General features: G+C 35.8%; 1 protein-coding gene and 1 pseudogene across 1 annotated transcript; one reads left to right on the top strand and one right to left on the bottom strand.

The window, feature by feature from the left end:
• Positions 1–9,578: 9,578 nt before the first annotated feature.
• On the bottom strand, positions 9,579–13,597 carry LOC113351215 (annotated as a pseudogene).
• Positions 13,598–18,677: 5,080 nt separating this feature from the next.
• LOC113353417 lies at positions 18,678–19,902 on the top strand. The gene is made up of 2 exons (XM_026597022.1): positions 18,678–18,902; positions 19,034–19,902. The coding sequence occupies exons 1-2, from the start codon at positions 18,741–18,743 to the stop codon at positions 19,595–19,597; spliced, it is 726 nt and encodes a 241-aa protein (XP_026452807.1). The 5' UTR covers positions 18,678–18,740; the 3' UTR covers positions 19,598–19,902.
• The last annotated feature ends 4,543 nt before the right edge of the window (positions 19,903–24,445 follow it).

The following is a 24,445-nucleotide window of genomic DNA, read 5'->3' on the forward strand; positions in this document are numbered from 1 at the left end:
TGTAATTGCTTAATGATCCCTGTTGCTAGCTCTTTTTTGTAGCTGTTCTGAATCTCGAGTGATTTTCTAGAATATATATCAGGAGCTCCACCTAAAGCCTTAATCTTTTACTGCTCTCCTCCCCATAAACTAGTTTTAGACTACTAATATGTCTACCAAGTGCCATGCATTGACAGCTTATCACGAAGTACAAATGATGAGGCAAAAACCTAGACGATATACTAGTTGGTGGTACTTTTGTGAAATTCAGCCTCGATGGAGAAAATGGAGTAGTTACTAGTTGAACCTGACATTGCCATGGTCCCGTGCTATTAGATGAGACTCTCTGTATGTTAAATGCTATTAGATGAGACTCTCTGTGCGTTCAAGTGTTTATCTCACCGGTGTAAAAGGATCTTTTGGAGTAAAAATTGACGTTTTCTCTTTCCTCTCTCTAAAACCTCTGCAGGTTCCCTAAACCCAGAAACCTATCAGATCGGCCCTCCACTGCTCAGATCTAGTCTTTTAGACCGGATCTGAGCAGGTTTGTTAGTTGATTTAGAGTCTTTATTTCTGTTCTTGTAGTTTTAGTTTTACCGGGTTCTCTATTTCACCTTGTTCCATATTTATTTTTCCCCTGATCTGTTGCTGTTTGAGGGTTTTTTGGTCGTGATGAGGTTGATGGCGGTCTGATTTGCTCATCTTTGTTGAATCATTTTGGTTAATTCTTTGGGTTTCTATGGCAGAGACTATTTTGGTTGATGTGGTGATGATGGTGGTCAGATCTACCTATCTTGGCCAAAGATTTCTCTCATAAGCCTTGTATGATCGTTTCTTTGGGTTTCTATAGTATTTCAGGGAAGAATTCATCATGAAGGTGTTCTTATGTTGACGATTGCTGATTCCGTTGTTGTTTCTTGCCAATCCGTGTATATTACTTCTTCATCTTTCAATCAACATCAAAACAAAATCACTGATTCCATCATCTGATGGAAGAAGTTGCGACGGATTTTGTGATGCTGGTTTGGTTGTAGACTTTGGCGAGCTTTTATGGGGGTGGATTTGGTTCAACAATTCGGGTGCTTCCGGCGGCGCAGTTAAGGTAGATTATGGTTCATGTGTCCTGTGGATACGTCTATATGGTGGATTTTTGTACTTGATTAAAAATTTATTATACTTCAGTAACTAGTTCTATGAGTAATGTACGTTCATCAAATATCAACAACAAGTTAGTGGCGCAGTGGTTGAAGGCTCACTCTATTCACCAAAGGTCTTAGGTTGGAATCTTGGGAATTCTTGGGAATGGCAAGATTCTTGGTTCAAGGCTCACGCTGGAAAATTTATTACGGTTCTTTGCAGATTCAAGTTGACTCGATTTTCAATTTTTTTTTAGTTCCGACTCTTACGAGTCTAATAATCTTGGACTTTTGATTTGCATTTGCGGACCACAGCTCACCAGTCACCATCATTGCCAAGAACTTTCTTATTACATGCACGACAGGACCATTTTCAATGATAATTTGGTAGCGCTTGCATTGTACATATGGATAGGTAAACCTATGAAAGGGCTGCAAAACTCACCGGGTTGGTGGGGTTCCATTTCACAGAGAGGAAATCTGCAGTTGTTTTTATCTAATCAATATCCAAAATGTGAATAGTGCTTCTCTTCTCCTCATGGGCAGTGTAATACGTCATCCGAACACCTGCAAACATTATAAGCATCAGAAGTGTGAATCTAGAAAAAGATTGGCATTCCTTACACATTACAAAAAACCAGAAGACAGATGGAGATGTTAATAACAGTTAAAGAAGCATAGATTTCACCTTTTTTTTTTTTCAAGTATAGGTTACGTGAATAAAAGATGAGGTTGAACTTGTCTAACGGTAAGGGGAGCTAATACTACGATTAGGAGAAATACCCCTGATGGAGTTGAACAGAAGTGCGAACTTGCATATTTTCATCTAAATGATCAAAAGTTTTCCTAGACTTCAGGTAGTTTTCAGATACCTAAAGCATCACTGATTAAGACTATAGACCTTCACATTAAAAATACCTAAATTGATTAGGAGGACATAATGTAGTATAATTCAAATTGATTAGCAAAATATTGATAGTGGTCATGGAGTAATCATAAGAATAATGTTGTATTTAACCCTTATAATGGTAAAAATACGAAAAACAATATGGCGAATACCTTGACGATCAAAGATCAAGATAACTCCATCTGCAACCAATATGGTATCATGTCATGTAGACCTTTGTACGCCAATGGATTAACCGCATACTCTTTCATTTCACAACATTTACTGGAGTTAGAAACAAAAAAAAGAACTTCAGTTTCCCAATGTTTTTTATACGAGATAGCAAAAATATAAATTCATATGTTATTAAATTCGCTGATATACCTGTGCCTGCAACTTTGGCACTTGTTGATTCAAGAGTTCAGTTTTCTTTTCTGCAAGGTGCTTAGAAAGGCTTCCATAAAAAGAATGACGGCAGTATAGGTTTGGCGAAGCCTGGCGGTCTTGCAATCCTGTCACCTAACTCGTGGGCCGTGTAGAATGTCATGTCTAGGTACTGGGTTTGATGTAATCAATAATTTACCATTAGTCATCAAGAGCCTTTAGAGCAGTGTGTAAAATAAAGACTTTACCTAAGTTATTCGCTGAAGGAAAGTAGGGTCTCTAGCTAAGCAGTCAAATGCCTTTCTGTAGCCGGAATATAAGGGCCTGTTTGGTACAGTTTTGAAAAACAGTTTTCAAAAATAGTTTTCCACTGTTTTAAAAACATACCCTTTTTTCCTTGTTTTCATTTTCTAAAAATTGTTTGGTAAACTGTTTTTGAAAACAAGGAAAACCAACTAAATCGGATCAAATGTAAAGATTCGTCTAAGAGATAGTGATATTAGCCATGACTCACTTGCAGTCATTCCCCATCTCTTACTTTGTTCTGAAAAGAAAAAAAGAATAAAGAAAAGAAAAAAAGAGAAAACACAGAAAACAATAATTTGTTGTTTTCATTTTTTTGTTTTTAAAAACAGAAAACAGATAGAAAACATTTTCTGAAAATGTCCTTACCAAACGCGTTTTCTCCTGTTTTCTGTTTTCTCTGTTTTTAAAAACAGAAAACTGTTTTTGAAAACTATACCAAACAGGACCTAACCCTCTCTCGAGTTTTCTATCAAACATCCATATTATTATATTTTTGGGGATGAAGGAGTGGATTAATATATGATTATGTCATAAATATAAAATGTTAAAATCAAACAACAAATTCTGTAGGAAGGAACACAGTGCATACGTTTTCGCCTACCATGACCATATTGATGCTGTTGACGTCGTTGGGGACATGAGGCCAAACTCTCCCAGTTATAAAGCGACTCTAACTATGAGGAGGTATGCATAACTTATCTTATATTCATCCAGGGAGCATAAGCTATTGAAACTTTCATGGGTCTAGATGGAGCAGCTGCATGCCAGTTAGGATGCTATATCCATTTGGTCTTTATTAATCTTTTCTTTTTCTTTTCCGTTCACCTAGCTTGGGTTAGGCCTTCTCTTTGGAATTTTACTCTTACAAATTTGCATGGTAGAAATACAAGTGGAGGCTTTATTAAGCTTTCTGGTGCGAGTAAATCTGGGGGGTCCATAGATCTTTTTTTCCCTGAAGCAAAGATTCATCTGGGTGGAAATCATTAGTATCCTTTTTCATGAAATTCCTACCTGTGGTGGGTCTCAAGGATGATATTAATTATATCAATTCGGTCTCATCTTTTCCCTCTCTTTGTGGTCCTTCCAAATCGGGCTCAATTTTGGGTGTTTCTTCTTTAGCCACTGCTTCTCTGATTTCGGACTCCAATCTAGATACTAATTTCAATTGGAACCATATGATCATCATTGAAGCTAACAAAGAGGTGCAATCTTGAGCTAAGCTGGGTTCTGGCGTAAGCTCATTCTTAGGTCTTCAATATTCTTTCCATTTGCAACCTTTCTCTACTACTCGTGCTCTGTTCCTAGTTTCTGAAGTTAAAAGAAAGAGAGACTTAAAAAAGCCATTTCCTCTTGGGTATTCTTGGATCTTCAATTCACATTTAATGAGTGGTCCTCAAAATTTAATCTGCTCTTGAGAGAGGATGTCATTAATAGTTCGTCAAGATGGGTTGAGGTTAAGGGTGTTGGTTTCTTTTTCCCTTTGGAATGATAAAAACATATGAATCCATTGGTGCTAAATGTGCCCGGGGGTCTTTTAGCTGTTTATAAATACACTAAATGGGGTCATGATCTTTCAGTTATGAAATAACAAACCTCTGCCTTTCTCGGTTCTAATCACTCTATCCAGTGAACAATATGAAAATTTGAGCAACCCTTTTATTGGAGAATCAATATGGATCCTGTTCTTGGCGACGGTTGAATCATCTAAAAGGACCGAATCTTCTGAATCAGTGTCAGGAGTTGTGGAGTCAAAACTTGCTGGTGACTTAATAGGTGTCTCTTCTCCGTTGGATGTGCAGATGGCTACACACTCTACTGAAAGTACTGAAAAGACTAGGCGTATGGAGCACGTTAGTTAGTCCAAGAACAATTTGGTTTCGGATTTGGGTTCTCGGGGCCCTTTTAGTGATCAGGGACTTTCGCAAGTAAAGCTATGAAAATCTAGACGGCAATGCCTATACCCAATGGGCTTTTTATCTGGGTTTGGACGGGTTCAAAAATTCAATTTGGTAACAACTCATCACTTCGGTCGCGGGAATTAAATAAAATATAGGAAAAATTAGGCGCGGCCCAAAAAAAAATATTCTCATTGTGAGGCCCACAATTAATTTTATATACCTTGACACCCATAATTATCCGAAATTATTAAAAAATGTCTACACGACGGTTTATGCATCCGCATGACGGGTTATGCCTACTGTTTTTCAGGGATAACTCGTTATGCATCCTAATTTTTCAGGGGTATAATTGGCAACGCAATTTGGATATAACATATCTAAAAAACCGCATTTTGGAATTTAACAAATTTTATATCCTTGAAAATCTTTTTAAGAGAGCTACACAACGAGTACAAACAACAATATCAAATTTTTGTTTTTCACGAAAAAAATCGGAGGTGATCATCGTTTAAGGGTGAATTTTCGAAAACTGACTACATATTAATTATGCAGCCTCCAAAATAGATGCATAACACATTATGCAGACGCATAACGAATTACGCAACCATTTTCTCGACTGCATAACAAAGTTATGCATCTATAACGAGTTATGTAGCCATTGTTTTGGTTGATTTTAGTGCGTACATAAAAAATTGATGCATAATTGGTTATGCAACCATATTTAAGGATGCATATCAGGTTATGCATCCATTTTCTCGATGCATAAAAGATTATGCAACAATTTTCTCGATGCATAATGCATTATGCAGCCGTATTTTGGATGCATATGAGGTTATGCATCCATTTTCTTGACTGCATTATGCATTATGCATCAATTTTCAATTTCACACAAAATAACAAAGATGTCGGATAATGTGTTATGCATCCATTTTTTCGACTGCATGACATGTTATGCACTCATAACAACATAATCTTCTTCTTCTTCGTTGTACATCATCCCAGCTCAAATAAGCTTTATTATTATTCCCTGTATTTTCTAAATCTCAAATCAACTTTTCTTCCTGTTCTACTTGATTGAAACAATTATAAACCCTATCTCCATCTCAGAACACATCTCAGATCCATCTTCTCAATCATAATACCTAATTAAAAAAAACCATTCATACATCTTTCGGAAATAAGAAACAAAAGATCTCGATTCATCTCAGAACATCACCTCAAACCCTAACTTTCGATTTAATTCATCTATTGTTTCCAATCTTCATGTGATTATACTGTCTATCAATATTATTGATCGTAAGTCACAGTTGGAAGGAAGAAAAGAAAAATAATTGAAGAAGAAATTCCCGTGAAAAAGAAGAAGAAGAAAAGATACGAAGAAACCAAATTTTATAAATTGTGGATTTGGGAGAAATTTTCTCATGAAAATTGGGTGCGCGCGTGAACTTTTCCGCCCGTGGGTTTCACGGTGTAGAAAATCTATAGAATGGGTCTCCCTGTAGTTTTCACTAAAATATATTGATTTCATATTTCGTTATATGATCGTTATATGCAGAGATAAAAATTCTAGTTTAATTGGGGGCCTCCCAATAGAGGACAAAAAAGATCACCCGAACCTAACTTGAGTCACCCCTAATCTAAATATTTTTATAATGACTAATCTACTACTTATCAATGAGTGATAATCTCACTTAATTAGTGTTAATCTCACTTACACTCTAAGTGTCGTTATTGTTTTAAGACGACTCTAAAGAGTCGTTACCGGAAACTGACTCCAAAGTATCATTATTGTTTACAGAAACGATACTTTACAGTCGTATTTAAAGTTGTAACACTTGGAATCCTTAACGACTCTTTTAAATCGTCGTGAAAATAGTGACAACTTTGGAGTCGTTATTCAGAACATTAACGACTCTTTAGAGTCGTCATATAGACCTCAACGACGCTTTGAGTCGTCAACGAAAACAGTGACCACTTTAAAGGGTCGTTATTAACGACTCCTCTAGATAATACCATAACTCCTTTATTTATTTTCCAATTGTGTTTTGACAACACAATTTCACAGTCATCATCACAAATTTTGGCCCACACACACCAAGTTTTTCTTCAAATTCGGAAAGTGTCGTACATCCTTCAATTTCCATGTCGAACCGTTGACTTTCAAGAGCACATCACCCAAACCGATGATGTCGCATGCTTCACCGTCATCCAAGAATACTTGTCTATAATATCCATTATAAGAGATCATAATACTCTTATCACCCGTTGCATGGAAAGAAGCTCTTGAATTCTATAATCGAAGACTCATCTTTATTGTCCTTAGAGAGTAGTAGAAAACCTTCCGTAATCACCTTATTGTTATCCACAAGGACCTTCACTGGTTCTACAGCTACAACTACGTTAACATATTATTGATTACCTTTGTTTCCAGCATCTTTATCACCTTTGTTTTCCGGACAATCGCGCCTGAAATGTGCAACTTTATTGCACGCCCAATAATCAACAACACCTCTATGACGGGATTGAGATATCCCTTTAGACTTCCCTCTAGATTTGTTGTTGTTGTTCCTATTTGAACTCCTGCCTCTATCTTCTTCTTGCATACTTAAGGCCGAGCTTGAAGTACTAGAACCGTAACCTTGTCCTATTCTTCTCTCCTCTTCAGCAATTAACCTTTGTTGCACATCATCAAGCTTCAACTTCTCGCTCCCTACGGAATTACTAATGGTTGTTCTTGCGGTTTCCCAACCTTTTGGTAATGATGACAACAACCGTAAAGCTTGAACTTCATCATCAAAAGTAATACTAACTTTTGAAAGTTGAGAAATAATCGATTTAAACTTCCCAATATGTGCTGAAATCGCTTCGCCTTCTTGCATCTTCAGATTGAATAGTTTTTCACACAACATAATCTTCCCAGGAGCTAATGACTTTTGATAAAACTTTTCAAGTTTATCCATAAGATCCTTCTTACTAGTTTCCTCTTGTACGTTATTGTAGACTTCTCCTGTTAGGAATCTACGGATCACGGATACACAATTGCGATCGAGAGTTGTCCATTTATTGTCTTTAAGCGCTCCCTTATTCGCGACTCCACCTAATGGAACAACAAGGTCTTTCTCGTATAGGTAGTCTTCAATCTGAGACTTCCAAAAGGAAAAGTTCTTCCCATTATAAAATTTAACCCTAGCTACCGTACTTTCGTTATTATCACCCATAACTCCCACTCAATTGTACTACGAACAAACCTATGCTCTGAGCAACCTGGAGCTTAACATAAAGCTCTGATACCAGTTGTCAGGATTTTCTGTGGAATCACTGACAACCGCGAAATAACGGATCTTAAGATGTTATGGTGAATAATAATTAAACCAAGCACAAGAAAAATAATAATATGAGACAAATAAATTAACTCACAAGACACAAGATTTATAGTGGTTCGACCAATACAATGTGTATATATTGTCTACGTCCACTTTGAGCCGCACCAACTCTAATCCACTATGAAGAAAAACGATTACAACGTTGTGTGATTCCCTGAAAACCTTTGATTACACTGCAACAATTACCCGAGACGATAACTTTGTATCTTGTTCCTCACAATTATGCTATCACAACAAAACCATAGCTTTATCCCTAAAATCTATACAAGAAAGAACTCTCTCTTTTCTCTCTTCAATTGTATTCACTCACAATTTCTCCACAAAATTCTACAAGGCCTACTTACCTATTTATATAGGTTACAAACTTGAACACCAAGAATTCTAGCCGGTTTAGGAAGCCCTTTCCTAAAATATCACGACTAACCTAGGAAATAATTACTCCCTCCTTTTCAAAAAGACAGTCCGCTTTGACTTTGTCAAAATATTAAGGAGACCATAGTAGTTTACATGCATACCCTTAGTTACTTGCCTAATTTATTTCAATAAAAACGTTAGTAATAAAAACTACCAAGAATTATTATGGATTTGTAAATAGGAAATAAAAAAAGAAATCTAAAAGGAATGAAGGATATATTTTTTTCTTTAATTATAAAGATTTCATTAATATTTTAGGTTAGGCCCATTAAATTTTTTTTATGAATATAAAATATTAAGGGTATATTAGAGAGAGTTTATTGGAAAAATATGACTATAAACAGAAGCTGAACACAATTTAGAAACATAACAAAATGGAATAGAGGACGGTCTTTTTGAAACAGAGGGAGTAATTAGTCTTCAATAACTAACACCCGATGCTTATCTTCCGATGTTAAATATATTACTAATGCACTCTCTTAGTTGGTGCACGACGCCATTTAAATTCACCACACATTGAAGCAAGGCAAAGAACTTTGCGGTGGTTATATCCTGGGTATATCTTTATACGATGAGGGATATTGGAGGCACCGATGAGCTTCTGGTAGCTATGAGTTTGAAGATCTGGAATAACGAAGTTGCTTCTCACTTGGTAATTTTCTCTGTATTTAAATTTTAAATTAAAAAAAAGGCGTCACCGAGGACGTTTATTAATAATAATAAAAAAAAACATTCAGTCGTTGTACAAGATAATAGTTGGAAACCTAGCAACAAGATGGGCATCAACCCCTTTTTGAATATCTGTACCTAATCTATGAATTTTTTTTTATCTATATCTAATTTAATAATGTTCTGCATATATATTTCATTTTAACTATGTATTAATATTTTTGAAGTAATTTTATCTTTCCAGCTATGGTATATAATTTTTTATTGGGATTCTTAAATAGAACAAAGAAAATACAACAAACTTTTACTTAACAACCGGGTAACAAAAGAAATTTAACAAAACAATATGATATTAAATCAAACTTAATTAAAAAGACGAAAATTAAAACAAATTAAAAATTGAAACATAAGAGGTCAGGAATAATATCTGCTATAGACCACTGTAATATAATTTGTTAAACCATCATCCATACTACATGTACCAAAATTTTAAAATACGAAACTTCTTTTAAAACCTATTTTATCATTGACATTTATCATTATAACCGGGACCTCCATAGTAAAAACCATATCCATTTGTATCATGGTGGTTGTTGTCAATTTCCAAGCCGTAGCATTCTGGATTTGTAATTATCGTCTCCACATTTTCAGGATCCTTAGTCACGTTGTTTTCATCTACTACTTGAAGCCAATTAAAATAACTCGATGTTTTCAATCTACCTTCTGAAGGGAAATGACTGCTACCCATTCGTGTCGAAGTATGTCGTCCTTTACTTTTGTTATTTGAGATTTCTCCACCAAAATGTATTTTTGTTGATTTCGTTGATAATTTTGTGAAGAGGGAACTTGGATAATATCCGAACGGATTACCTTGTATTTGGACCCACCATTGTCCACCAATTTGGTCCTGCCAAATTATTCAACATTATATATAGATCAAAGTTGGTAATGAGTATAAAATTTGATCAGTTATATTTTCTTACCTTATGAATACTGAAGTTGGCATCTTTTTGGGAACCATTGAAGGTGGATACCTCATTAAAGCTGACACCAAGTCAAAAATCTGATGCTGTCTGCACAAAACCATCACATAGGAGGTTGTAGCAACCCGTATTCTGGTATCCGTCCTTCTAAAAGAAAAGAAGTCAATTGGTTTGATCTTCATGAGAAATTAATACCAAACAATAATATATGGCCTTTCAAGATATTTCAAGATATCCTCGTCACTTGGACATTCTTTATAACAAAAAGGATAATAATACTCATCGTCCAGTATATAAAAAATCTAGTATGGTCGTCGCCGTATATGTATGGGTTCACCTAATAACAAACAAATGTATATAAACTTAAATTAAATGGTGCCAAATATGAGGATATAAATTTGCTTGGATATAATTTATAGAGTATAACTTGCCGCCCCTCCGGCTTCAATAGTATTTTTTACTTCGTTGTCACCGGCTGTAACCCATATCTGGGATATATTTATTTCTATTTGTGTTTCTGTAACCGGTTTCCAAATGTCTATTTTTGCTTGTGCTCCAAGAAAATTTCACTTCACCTCGATTACCGCGTACAGGAAAATGTATATATGCACATATAAAAAAAGGTTTCGATTATTATATATATATAAAGTAAATAAACTAATAATAACAATATATGGTATGTGATTATGCATATCTCATGGCCTTTTCCAACTTCTCTTGGTCCAACGTCTCTTGGTTGTGATGCATTAAGAGTTTTATAATTTGGATGATCATGTTTACGCAAAATTGTTGGATTGTAATTTCTTCCTTTCCTCCGTATAAGGATAGTTCCTTCTGGGCATGATCCATATTTGTGCCAAGTTTGTGTAAGTTTAAGTGTCCCGAAATTATTTGAATTTATTTTTGTCGGGTACGAATTTGGTTTCACCTGTTTCACAATAATAAAAATAAAATAATTTCTTAAGGATTTAAAATAAAAACATATATAGATATTATCAGGAAAAGTATGTATATATATATTAAACCTGTACTATGTGGTTATGAAGCAAAGGATGATTAAGACTAGGTTGTTTCTGAATATCATAACAATCGATGATCTCATTATTTTCCGCCTGCAAAATAAAAATCAATACATTCATAAACATAAGATTAACTCGATCTGCAAATAAAAATCAATACATTTATAAACATAACATTAACTATATACACATTAATGCATGTAAAAACAATACTTCACCTTAACAGTTTTTATTATTGCTTTGTCCACCGTATCTAAGATCGTTCTTCCTTCAATTAATTCTTCATTGATGATTATCATTAACATGAGTAACCAGCATGTTAAGCCAATAAAATTCGACATCATCAAACAAACACGATATTGATTTATTTATTTATTTTTGAAGCATCAATATGGTTAATGGAGAAAATTGATTAAAGATTATATAGACTTTTTGACTTTAGTACTATAACATTTGCAATTAATACAATAATATTTGCATATACTATAATATTAAAAAAAAATACTAGTACTATCATGTTTGCAATTAAATTTGCAAATATTATAATACTATACAATATTTGCCATTAATACTATAATATTTGCATGTAAATTTCAATTAAATATTATAATATTTGTATTTAGATTTCAATTATAATCAAAAGATTTTTTTACCTTAAATCCAACTCCAAAATTTCAATATATAAATTATCACCGATTGGCCAATGTCCTAAACTTCGTACATAAGAGGCCTCACTTAAGGATGACAAATAAGTATGCCCCGAACCATAGTTAGTAAGTTCGCGAATTATACGAGTATAATTCATGAATCCGCCCGTATCGACCGAATCCGTATGTATCGGACGCATAATTAGAACCTCGGCTTAAGTTTGTGAATTCCTAGCTTAAAACAGATTATACACGTATTCACGAATTACCGAAGTTTGCGAATTCCTAGCTTTAAACAGATTATACACGTATTCACGAATTACCGAATCATACTGCCATATAATACTTTGTCATATCGTCATTATATATATAAATAAGAGAAACAGGCTAGAGTAGAATTGGTGAACAAGGTGAGTGACGATCTACCTTCCTCGTACGAAACACATAAAAACATATCCTAGAGACTCCAAATCATCCCTCCGGTTTTGTTTTATACATGATACACAAAAGTGAAAAATAGTCAAAATAATAAGCACCTAATATAGAATAAAATGAGTTGCAAATAGAATTTATCATCATGGAACCAGTCCAAATATTTAACATGCCAATGCCGAGGTGAGTATTCATGCTTGCATATGGAGCAGTTCCTTGTACGTTTCTTTGTTCTCAAAACTGGTTTTTATAACTAAGCCATTAAAACGAAATTAATGAGAATAAATTTTATTTTAATTTCTACAAATGAAACAGTCAAAACGGTAATATAGTTATACCCGAATCAATGCTATTTAATCACGTAATTAAGGCAGTAAAAAACGTTCAAAAAAAAAAAGTAAAAAGAACTTTCCAAATTTAAGAGACCTCCCAAGGCCCCGATCTCGGACTAATTAAAAATATAACATTATTTATATATATACTCAATCAGTAGGAGGAGGGATTTGATCCTGAGACCTCACCCTCAAGGCCAAAAATACTTAACCACTGGGCCAAGCTCAAATTGTTGATAAATTATACAAAAGATTTATTTTAAAACATATATCCCAACAATCCCTCACTTATATTTTTAAAATCATTGAGCAAGATCTGTATAGTTATGTGCATAAGCAAAGGTATCTTTCGATTTTGAACCTTTACATAGTATTAAATTCTTTGAACTCTGACATAGGGTGAACGCATGTCTTTGAACTCTATGGAGAGAACCGATTACTTAATACACACATAACTACACTAAGAGTAAAGTCCTAAATGCCAGCACATTACGGCCTTGTGCTTTTCCCAGTTTTAATGAATGTTCTAGAGAACTTCCCACGTCCTCATATAAAGCGGCCACACTTTCTCATTGACATAGGTGAGTCTATCAAAGGTACTCCTGTAGATTGGTACCCCACTCTATATAGAGCTATAGACATCATTAAGAATTAAAGAACTCAACCTTAACCCGCTTCAGGATATCATGCCATGGGAAAGATGCATGATTCTATCTACATATCATTTGTGAATCGTTATATCCTTTGAAACCTATTTCTAGGTGGGTATCCATCACAAAATGACTCAATTTCTAATGGGAAAAAGTCTCATTCCTATAGAGGTATACAATACCTTTTCTCTAGCTAATCCTTTCGTCAAAGGATCAGCTAAGTTCTCTTCCAACCTAACATGATCCACACGTACAACACTAGTTGTGAGAAACTCTGTAACTGTGTTGTGCTTTCGACGCATTTGTCGATTCTTACCGTTATAAAAACAATTTTTTACGTTTGCAACAGCCTCGGTACTATCGCAATGGATCATAATAACTGGTATCGGTCTATTCCATACAGGAATTTGAGAAAGCAAGTTTCTCAACCATCCAGCTTCTTCATTAGCTGTTGCTAGTGCTATCAATTCAGACTCCATCGTAGATTGATCCAGAATTGTCTGTTTCTTTGACTTCCAAGACACATCGCCACCAACAATATTAAACAAAAATCCACCAGTGGACTTGGAGTCATCTGAAATAGAGTTTCAATCAGAATCGCAGTATCCTTCAAGGACTGTAGGAAACCTCTTATAGTATAATCCTAGGTTAGCGGTCTTTTTAAGATACCGCATAACCCTCTCAACTACATTCCAGTGTTCCAAACCAGGACAACTGGTAAACCGACATAAAAACCCCACTGCATATGCAATGTCTGGTCTGGTACAATCAGTTGCATATCGAAGACTACAATTATACTAGCATAAATAGATTGTCTAACACTATCACCAGTATTCTTAAACAGTTTAACAGTATCATCAAAAGGAGTACTCACAGGTTTACAATCAAAATGGTTGTACTTCTTTAAAATCTTTTAAATATAATGATACTGATCCAAAGAAATACCACCATTAGTTCTAGTAATCTTAATTCCCATAATTACACTGGATTCACCCAAATCTTTCATTTCAAAGATATACTTAAGCATATTCTTAGTTTCTTCAACCACAGACAAGTTTGAACCAAAAATCAGCAAATCATCCACATACATACAAATCATGATGCATGCATTGTTTTCAAACTTATAGTATATGCATTTGTCATTTTCATTAATTCTGAAACCATGTGAAATCATCAAATTATCAAATTTTTCATGCCATTGCTTAGGATCTTGTTTCAGACCATACAGTGACTTATCTAACTTACACAGTTTATGTTCTTGACCAGGAACAAAAAAACCTTCAGGTTGTTCCATCTAAATTTCTTCTTCTAATTCACCATTCAAAAAAGCTGTTTTAACATCCATTTGATGAACAATAAGATTATGCACAGCAGCAACAACAATCAAAACACGAATAGAAGTTAATCTTGTAACAGGAGAATAAGTATCAAAGAAATCTATATCTTCTCTTTGTCTAAATCCTTTAGCTACCAACCTAGCTTTGTGTTTGTCTACTGAACCATCAGGGTTCAACTTCCTTTTAAGTACCCATTTACAACCTATTGCTTTGCAACCAGGGGGTAAATCTGCTAAGTGCCAAGTTCCATTAAGATTATGTGATTCCATTTCATTATTTATGGCTTCTTTCCAAAAGCCGGAGTCAGGAGAATTAAGTGCCTCTTGAAGACTAAAAGGGTCTTCCTCTAGGGTATAGACTTCAAAGTCAGAACCATAGTCTGTCGCAATCCTAGCCCTTTTTCTTCGCCTAGGTTCAATTTCAGCGTCTCTAATTTCTGCAGTTCTAGTTTCTTTCGTTCTAAGTTCAGAACTTGTACTAGGTAGAGAACCCCCATTATTTATAGATTTAAAAGGAAATCTATCTTCAAAGAAATCAACATCAATAGATTCAATAATATATAAATTTATTATTCAGATCAAAAAATCTATTAGCTTTACTATTTTGAGCATACCCAACAAAAACACATTCATAATCTTTACTAGCTAGCTTTGATCTTTTAGGATCAGGAATACGAACATAAGCCAAACAACCCCATACTTTAAAATAAGATACATTTGGATTTATGTTTTTCCAAAGTTCATATGGTGAAATTTTAGTTTTTGAATTTGTAACACGATTCAAAACATAACAAACAGTCAACAATATATCTCCCCACCAATAAGGGGAAGCACCAGAACTCAGCAAACATGCAGTCACAAGAGTAGTAAAAGTACGATTCTTTCTTTCAGCTTTTCCATTCATTTCAGGGTTATAAAGAGCAAATTTTTCATGTATAATTCCAGAAGATTCGTAAATTTCAATGAATGGTTTAGAATCATATTCAATTCCTCTATCACTATGAAATCTCTTAATTTTCCTACCAAATTGATTTTCAACTTCAGCAATAAAAACCTTAAATTTTTCAGTAGCTTCATTCTTATATGACTTAACAAGTAAACATGGGTATAATTAGAATAATCATCAATAAAAGTCATGACATATCTTTTTCCATTTCTAGTTAATATACCTTCATATTCACACAAGTCAGAATGCACTACCTCTAAAGGCTCAGATTCTCTAACAACAGATTTATGAGAACTCTTGGTTATTTTTGCTTTACTACAAGATTCACACTTTTCAAAATCATGCATGGATATTTTTGGAATAAGACCTTACTTGCTCATGGTATCTACTGATCTACTGTTCACATGACAAAGTCTAGCATGCCAAACATTAAAAGTACACACCATATAAGAAGAAGATGCAATTTTATTCATTTCAACATTAAGCTTAAACATTCCATCAGCAGCATAACCTTTTCCTACAAACACTCTGTTTTTAGTAATTGTGTAAACATCAGATCCAATAGTTTGATACAACCCAGCCTTGTTGAGAAGATAGACGGAAACAAGATTCTTTCTCATTTCTGGAGTGTGGAGGACATCTTTCAGCATAATTGTCTTCCCAGAAGTAAACTTCAGTTCTACCATACCAAAACCTTTCACAATAGTGGTATGGGAGTCTCCCAACAACACTTTCTTATCCTTTATTTATGCATAGCTCTTAAATAGGGACCTATCAAAACAACAATAGCGCGAAGCACCATTGTCTATCCACCACCCATCGGTTCCTCCAACCATGTGAATCTCTGGATCAGAAACCATGGAAATTATAACACTTTCAGCAGCATTAGCTTGTGCATTATTCTTTCCTTTGTTATTCTTGCAATCCCTAGCCACGTGGTTTGGTTTACAGCAGGCATAACAAAGGAACTCAGAATCAGAATTCTGAAATTTTCTTGATGGGTGTGGATTCTTATTTTGATTGGGTTTTCCTTTCTTTTGGTTCTGGTCAGGTTTCATCGGTTTTTTCTTAGGTTACAAACTCGGTTGAGTCTGATTCTTATTGTTGCAAATGATAAGAATCTCTTCCTTTCTATCTTGTTTCCGTGCTTCCTCTTCAACCCTGAGCTTAACAATCAAACTTTCAAGAGAAAATTCCTTAGTTTTATGATGCAAATGCATTACTGAAATCTTTCCAGGATGGGGGTAATTTATCAATCAATACAAATACTTGAAATTGTTCATCAGTTTTCATACCTTTCGTCATAATTTCATGAGCTATTTTTTGAAGTTCATGAGCCTGAGCAACGACTGATTTTGCATCCACCATTTGATATCTTAGGTAGCGGCTTACAGCATATTTCTTCGATCCGGCTTCTTCAGTATCATATTTCTTCTGTAATGCATCGCACACATCTTTAGCAGTATCAAATGTGGAGTAATATTCGTATAAATCGTCAGACAAAGCATTCAAAATATAGTTTTTGCAATCAAAGTCATTATCAATCCATTTTTCATAGGCTTTTTGTTTTTTTTCAGCAGTTTGGGCCTCAACAGGTTCTTTAGTTGGTTGAGGAGTTGCAGTTGTTTCGGCTGGAGTTGCTTTTTTCACAGCTGCTGCATCTTGTGGATTAGCTGGTTTGATGGAGGTCACCATCATATGCAACTTCATCAGTTTGAGGTAGAAAAAAAACTTTATCTTCCATATTCTGAAATGAAGTCCTTCAAACTTAAACGGCTTGTTGATATCAGCAATCGTTTTCTTTTCAGATTTCATGGCAGAAAGATACGTCTTAAAATTGTTGGAACTATTGATGATTTCTCTCTTGCAAAACAAAGATTAAACAAAAAAAACTAGATTGCGGTTGAGTCACGACCATGTCGCTCTCTTTAAGACGTTTCGTGGCTCTGCCTTGAGTTTTGTGCAAGCAGTCTTTCTTCGTCACAACGTCCCCAGGATAAAACAACCGAGAAAAAACTCTCGTCGATCTCTCACGCACACAATGAGAAATCGATCACTTTCACTCTTTCTAATCTTGCTCAGAAACTGGTCTCTTGATTCTCACAGAAAAACAATAACATAAAAACTTGTATGTTTCTCTGTTCTCAAAACTGGTTTTATAACTAAGCCATTAAAATGAAATTAATGAAAATAAATTTTGTTTTAATTTCCACAAATGAAATAGTCAAAACACTAATATAATTATACCCGAATCAATGCTATTTAATCACGTAATTAAGGCAGTAGAAAACTTTTCAAAAAAAACAGTAAAAAGAACTTTTCAAATTCAAGAGACCTCCCAAGACCCCGTTTCCGGACTAATTAAAAATATAATATTATATATATATATATATATACTCAATCAGTAAGGGGGATTTGATTTGATCCCGAGACCTCACCCTCAAAGCCCCAAATACTTAACCACTGGGCCAAACTCAAATTATTAATAATATATACAAAAATAATTATTTTAAAATATATATCCCAACAGTACCAAGTGTGAAGTGTGTATACTTGGACCTGTCCAGCTATTTCAGTCAGGATAGAAGATTCTAACAACTTGTTTCCAAACCCTTGGACAAAGGAAACAAAATAACTTCGTTTAGGTATGATTAATATTGGAACATTAATACATATTCTCCAGTGGCTTGCATATGCAGATGGGATCAACAGTACCTTGGTGGTGGCGTCTACCAAGCATATCATCATTAAGTGTCTTCTTATACTCAGACGTGTCATCAGTGTTAACCTTATCAATTATCATTACCCAATCCTCCATAGAACAGAGACACATGCCTATTCGCATATACTGGACAGCCAAAAAGGAGACCCGTTTCTAACTCATCACTATGAGGAGCACTACCATAGAGTTGGTTAAGCTGGCGGAGATCGTTCTCGTTCATATTGTAAAGAATGGGTTGGGTTCTTAATCATTATAAAGAACGCTCAGTATATCATCTCATCATCAATAAGCAGCACTTAACTTGCGTCGTAACCGTATGGCTTGGACCACGCCAGACCTTATATCCTATTTGTAAAGAATGGGTTCTCATGTTTTTTTGGGGCATCAAGGCTAGGTGGAATCGACTAGGCCATGTCCAATTAATTACTCGCCTAAATCCACTAGTCGACATGAAATCCGTGTCTGTTTTAACAAAAATCTACCACGTACACATATCTAGATCCCCTTCCAAAGCAAATTATCATTCATTCCCAAAAACAATAAAGAACTCTTTCTTTGATTTACCTTTTCCCTATTCATAACCCTTCATCATCTCCTCCTAAAATCCCATTACAAACAATGAAGAAAGAAATTCTTGATTATACTCTTGTTCCATTAGGTTTATGTTTAATGGTTTCTTATCATGTTTGGCTTCTTTATCGCATCATAACACAACCTACAAAAACAGTAATCGGGATTAACGCCATTAATCGAAGAATTTGGGTCAAAACCATGATGGAGGTATTTCCTAATAAACTTGTTTAATTTCCAGTCTTTGCATGTTACCATTGTTTAGCTATTGCTTAAGATTATTAACATAAAAATTAATCTAAATCCTGGTTTAACTTTTTTTTTTTTTTTTTTTTTTGTAGGATACATCAAAGAATGGAGTTCTTGCTGTACAAACATTGAGAAACAATATAATGGCATCAACATTGTTAGCATCAACAGCAATTATGTTAAGTTCACTGATAGCTGTCCTAATGACTAACGAGAACAACAACCAATCATCGTCAGGTTTTGTTTTTGGTGATCAGAGTCCATTAGGGTTTTCGATCAAATTCTTTTCAATCTTATTATGTTTCTTATTAGCATTTTTGTTTAATGTCCAATCAATAAGGTATTATAGCCATGCAAGTATTTTAATCAATGTACCAATGAAGAAGATGAAGATGAGTAGTACTAATTCAACAACACATCTAACGCCTAATTATGTGGGTAGAGCTTTGAACAAGGGTAGTTATTTTTGGTCATTAGGTTTAAGAGCTTTTTATTTTTCTTTTCCGTTGTTTTTGTGGATTTTTGGTCCTATTCCTATGTTTTGTTCTTGTATTTTCCTGGTTTTTATGCTTTATTTTCTTGATATCACCTTTGAATTTGGGTTGGCTGTTGGTAATGCTGATGATGAAGAGTATGATGAAGAGGTAGCTGTTTGAGAATTGAGATAAGAGAATTGAAGCATTTGGGTCTTTATCCTTGGTAGAGCTGTGGGTTTGTGACACTTGGCATTTTAGAGATAGTGAAAACAATGAAGATTTAACCCAAGTTGAATCAAGTTGTTCAATAGAAATCTAATTCCGAGGAATATTATGAGTTGTTTTTGTGATCTTGTTTAGTTGATGATAAATACTAGTTGCATGGTTTTCTGAATAGATGTTGGTAAAACTTCGATATTGGCAGAGTACTCGTTGAATGATGCTGAATATTTTCATTAATAATAAGATGCTAAAGTAATGTTGTTTAGGGCATCAAATTTGAGAATATTATTTTATTCTAGTACTAAGTTCTGATGCCACCAACTAAATGTTTCTTCATTCTTTGAAGAGGAAGAAGAAGAAGAGTGTCAGTCTTTTGATTACTTTACCCACCTAAGAGCACTTAAGGGCAGAACTTTCTGCACTTGGCACTGTCAGTAGTCTCTTTAATTCCGCTGACATATTGAAAGTTTGTTGAAGTTGATCCATCTTTAAAACGATTTGGTATATCTACATAGGAATCAAAGCATATTTCTTTTCTTTTTTTTAACAAGTTCAAAACAGTCGAATGGACAACCCCAAGGTATAAGTAGTGACAAAGTCAAGATTTTTTTTAGTTAGGGGACAAATATGACTGTAAATGATAACACCACGTTTGATCACAAGAAACCAAAAAGAAAAGATGGATTTGACAAAATTCAGCACTAGAAGGTATCTTTCATTCCCCATGAACATGTAAAGAACTCTCACATGATTAATTATCTAGTACAATGTGCTTATCTAGTACAATGATCATATACCAAAAGCATCTTTCTAAAGAATATTTTTGAGCTCTTGTGGAAAATCATCCGGTTCAATCTCACCTAGCTCCTCATTATCACCACGGGCATTCTTTTGTTTTTTGTTCTCAACTTTTAGTCTACTATTCTTCTTTTCAATTTTTGCCAGATAATATGCAGCTGCATTCAAAACCCTTGGAAAGCTTGCAAAATCTCGTACATATAGGCCATTATGTATCTCATCTTTAATTTCCCGCAAATGAGGCAATAAACTCAGATCACAACCATCAGTCCAAGTTAAATACCCTTCACACCAGTTGCAAATAGATTGATCATATGGACCAGCTGCGCTTGTACATTCAATATTACGGCAGCCACATATTTGATAAATGAGATTTGGAACTTCAACTGAATTGCACCCGACATGAAGTCCAGAAAGTTTATGCTTCTTAGCAAGAGTGACACCAGCCTTAACACCCATCAGGACTTGAGTGAAAAATTAATTTCCATCATCAGCTGAGTACTTGGCTGAAGCAGTGATTGGATATCCACGCGAATCGCGTAAAATAACTCCATATCCTCCATACCTTTCATCCTTGTTATAATAAGCATACACATGAACCCAAACAAAAAGTGTTGGATCATTATTATTCACTTTCCAGGAATCAACCCAATCTTTCAGTTCTGGCAATGTAATAGCAGACTTGTTTAATCTTCTCGCTCTACAGGAACCAACAAGATTTTCCCACTCCGGGTCAGAGATACGTTTCGAAGAGTACATGTCAGCCGCATCATAGGTCATACCTACTTCTCCATCTTCTTCTTCGTCTTCATCTTCATTGCCTGAACCTTCTTCTGTGTAATAATAGCCGACAGAACTCGTAGAGGAGGCATCGTCTTCTGTTTCTTGGTTATAAGATTCTTCTTTAGTAACTTGTAAGCACTTGTCGAAATTGATCACTTTAGCACCACCCGCGATAACACCAGCTTCATAAGAAGATGCAGATAATATCGATTCAGAAGTATCTAAATTATCCATTGTATTCCCTCCTCCATAGCGCAATTCGTGAACTCCTTCGCATGTTAGCATGGTTACGCAAAATGAAGCCATAGATATGAAAGAAGCGGAAGGTATATATATAACCCTAACGTTAGATGTTCTAGCTTTTGCGGTTGGCTTTCAGATTTATAGTTTTATACTCATCTCAACAAACAAAACGGGTTGAGCAAACTGGTCCCAACCCGGCCCGTTATTCATCCTTTTGTTAGCACGTAGCCCAAATTTGTGCACATCAAGCCAGCTCTACAATAAACTTACTGCAAACTAGGAAAAGGTTGTAAACAGTGTGGCTTAGAAATGGTTTATTTGCAGTGTTGTTCTTTTGCTTTTACTGATGTCTGATGGCATGCACTAGATTGTTGGAACATAATTTGTCTATTAGCATGACACTTTTAAGGGTGGCAATAGATACTTGCAACTTCACATCTAATCCGATTTCTTATTTGAACTTCGGATAGCATTCTACATCGGCCATTGGGTTCATACATCTAAAGTTCCAAACTTTTGCTGGATAGTTTCAACTTTCAAATACTGATTCGAAAACCAATGCAGTTAACGAAAGAAGCAGTTAACCACTCACAAACGAAAAAGCCGAAAAAGATCACAAAACGAAGAAACTAGGAAAATGATAAACAATGCTTTTTTGCTGATCAGGCAGTCCCTCCCGAGATGGTTTTCAGATTACCGGTATTGAGTGTCGCATTTACTTCTTTACAACTCAGCAAACCCAATAGCAATAGTTCGTTACCACAATTGTGTTCTTGCAAAATGTGCATGTAGGACCCTACGGACCGCTGCACCCACTCCGGGCACGGTCACATAGCACCGATACTGTACCCACTTGATTACCTTGAGGCTAGATGTGGGGTTTTATCCAAAAGGCCTCGGTTCTGTGTATGGAGAATGTCTAGCTTATATATCACCATATGGAACTTGTTCTCCTGCATGTGGGACTATCCTTAAGCTACCCCATGTGTGACTCACATGTGTATTGAACCACACAACTCTAAAAATCTCCACCTTGACGAGAATACACACCACCTTGCCACCTCCGTCTGCTACCAATTGGACAATGATTACTGTCACTGGATGCTCCACCCGCGACCTTCCGATTACCGTCATTCCATAACCACTCTTCAGCCCGACTCCCGGAAGCTCCACCTTGCTCTCATACCATTTTGTAGGACCCCTACGGACCGCCACACCCTCTCCGGGCACGGCCACATAGCACCGATATTGTCCCCACTTGTCAATATATATCTACATTAACAGACATGAGTTTTTATTCTTTGTTGGAGTTGTGTGGCTCAATACACACATGTGAGTCACACATGGGATAGCTAAGGATAGTCCCACATGGAGGAAGACAAGTTCCATATGGTTATATATAAGCTAGACATTCTCCTTACATAGCACCTAGGCCATTTGGATAAAACCTCACACCTAACCTCAAGGTGGTCAAGTGGGGACAGTATTGGTGCTATGTGTCCATGCCCGGAGTGGGTGCGGCAGTCCGTAGAGGTCCTACAAAATGGTATCAGAGCAAGGTGGAGCTTCCTGGAATCGGGCTGAAGAGTGGTTATGGAATGTCATTCGGAAGGTCGCAGGTGGAGCCGGGAAGCTCAAAGTATGAGTAGTGTTCCAAGAGCATCTGGTGGCAGTAATCATTGTCTGATAGGTAGCATACGGAGGTGGCGAGGTGGTATGTATTCTTGCCAAGGTGGAGATTGTTAGAGTTGTGTGGATCAACACACATGTGAGTCACACATGGGGTAGCGAAAAGCTCCTCCCACATGGAGGAAGACAAGTTCCATATGATGATATATAAGCTAGGCATTCTCCCTGCATAGAACCGAGGCCTTTTGGATTAAAACCTCACACCTAACCTCAAAGTGGTCAAGTGCGGACAGTATCGGTGCTATGTGATCGTGCCCGGAGTGGGTGCGACGGTCCATAGAGGTTCTAAAAAATGGTATCAGAGCAAGGTGGAGCTACCGGGAGTTGGGATGAAGAGTGGTTATGGAATGCCGGTAGCTGGAAGGTCGCAGATGGAGCCGGGAAGCCCAAAGTATGAGTAGTGTTCCAAGAGCATCTGGTGGCAGTAATCATTGTTCGATTGGTAGCATACGGAGGTGGCGAGGTGATGTGTATTCTCGCCAAGGTGGAGATTGTTAGAGTTGTGTGGCTCAATACACACATGTGAGTCACTCATGGGATAGCATAAGGATAGTCCCACATGGAGGAGAACAAGTTCCATATGGTGATATATAAGTTAGACATTCTCCATACATAGAATCGGGACCTTTTGGATAAAACCCCACACCTAGCCTTAAGATGGTCAAGTAGGGACAATATCGGTGCTATGACTCCGGACACGACGGTCCGTGGGGGTCCTAACGGTGTTGAATTGTTTTGAACGATTCACATCTAAATATCTGGATCCGATGTGTGTTAATTTAGATATTGTTCTTCAATTGTCCAAGCTCAAAGGTAATGCAGTCAAGCTAAAAAACGTGTACCGGAAAAGGAGAAGGAACAAACATTTGCACGTTGCACCTTATAATCAGATTCAAATGGCCCTTTCCAAAGCAAATATCATTCAGTCCCGGCCACAAAGAATAAAAACTCTTTCTCTGTTTTACCTTTCCCTATTTGCAACCATTTATCTCCTCCTCCTAAAATCCCTTCACAGATGGCCTGAGGTACTAATCAATAGTTTTTCAAAAGTGGCTCAAAAGGAACTTACTACCGGCTCTGTTATGAAATCAGGACTCCTCATATGGGCCCTAAATACCGGCCTAATTGCCAAAAATAGGACGTATCTGAGTGCGTCTTTCAAAAATATTCGAAACGTAAATAAATACACGAATATGGGTTTTTGTACCATTTTTACTCCTAAAAAAATAACTTTATTACATTTTGTCCTAAAAATTAGTGGACAAAAATGTTTTAAAGGCGCTATGTCTAATA

Source organism: Papaver somniferum, chromosome 2 (assembly GCF_003573695.1).
Source record: "Papaver somniferum cultivar HN1 chromosome 2, ASM357369v1, whole genome shotgun sequence".
In the NCBI taxonomy this organism is placed as follows: domain Eukaryota; kingdom Viridiplantae; phylum Streptophyta; class Magnoliopsida; order Ranunculales; family Papaveraceae; genus Papaver; species Papaver somniferum.

Bases quoted from the DNA above. Each gene is read 5' to 3' on its own strand.
- LOC113353417 (XM_026597022.1), top strand. From the start codon at position 18,741: ATGAAGAAAGAAATTCTTGATTATACTCTTGTTCCATTAGGTTTATGT. The intron at 18,903-19,033 runs GTATTTCCTAAT...TTTTTTTTGTAG, and splicing joins GGGTCAAAACCATGATGGAG to GATACATCAAAGAATGGAGT.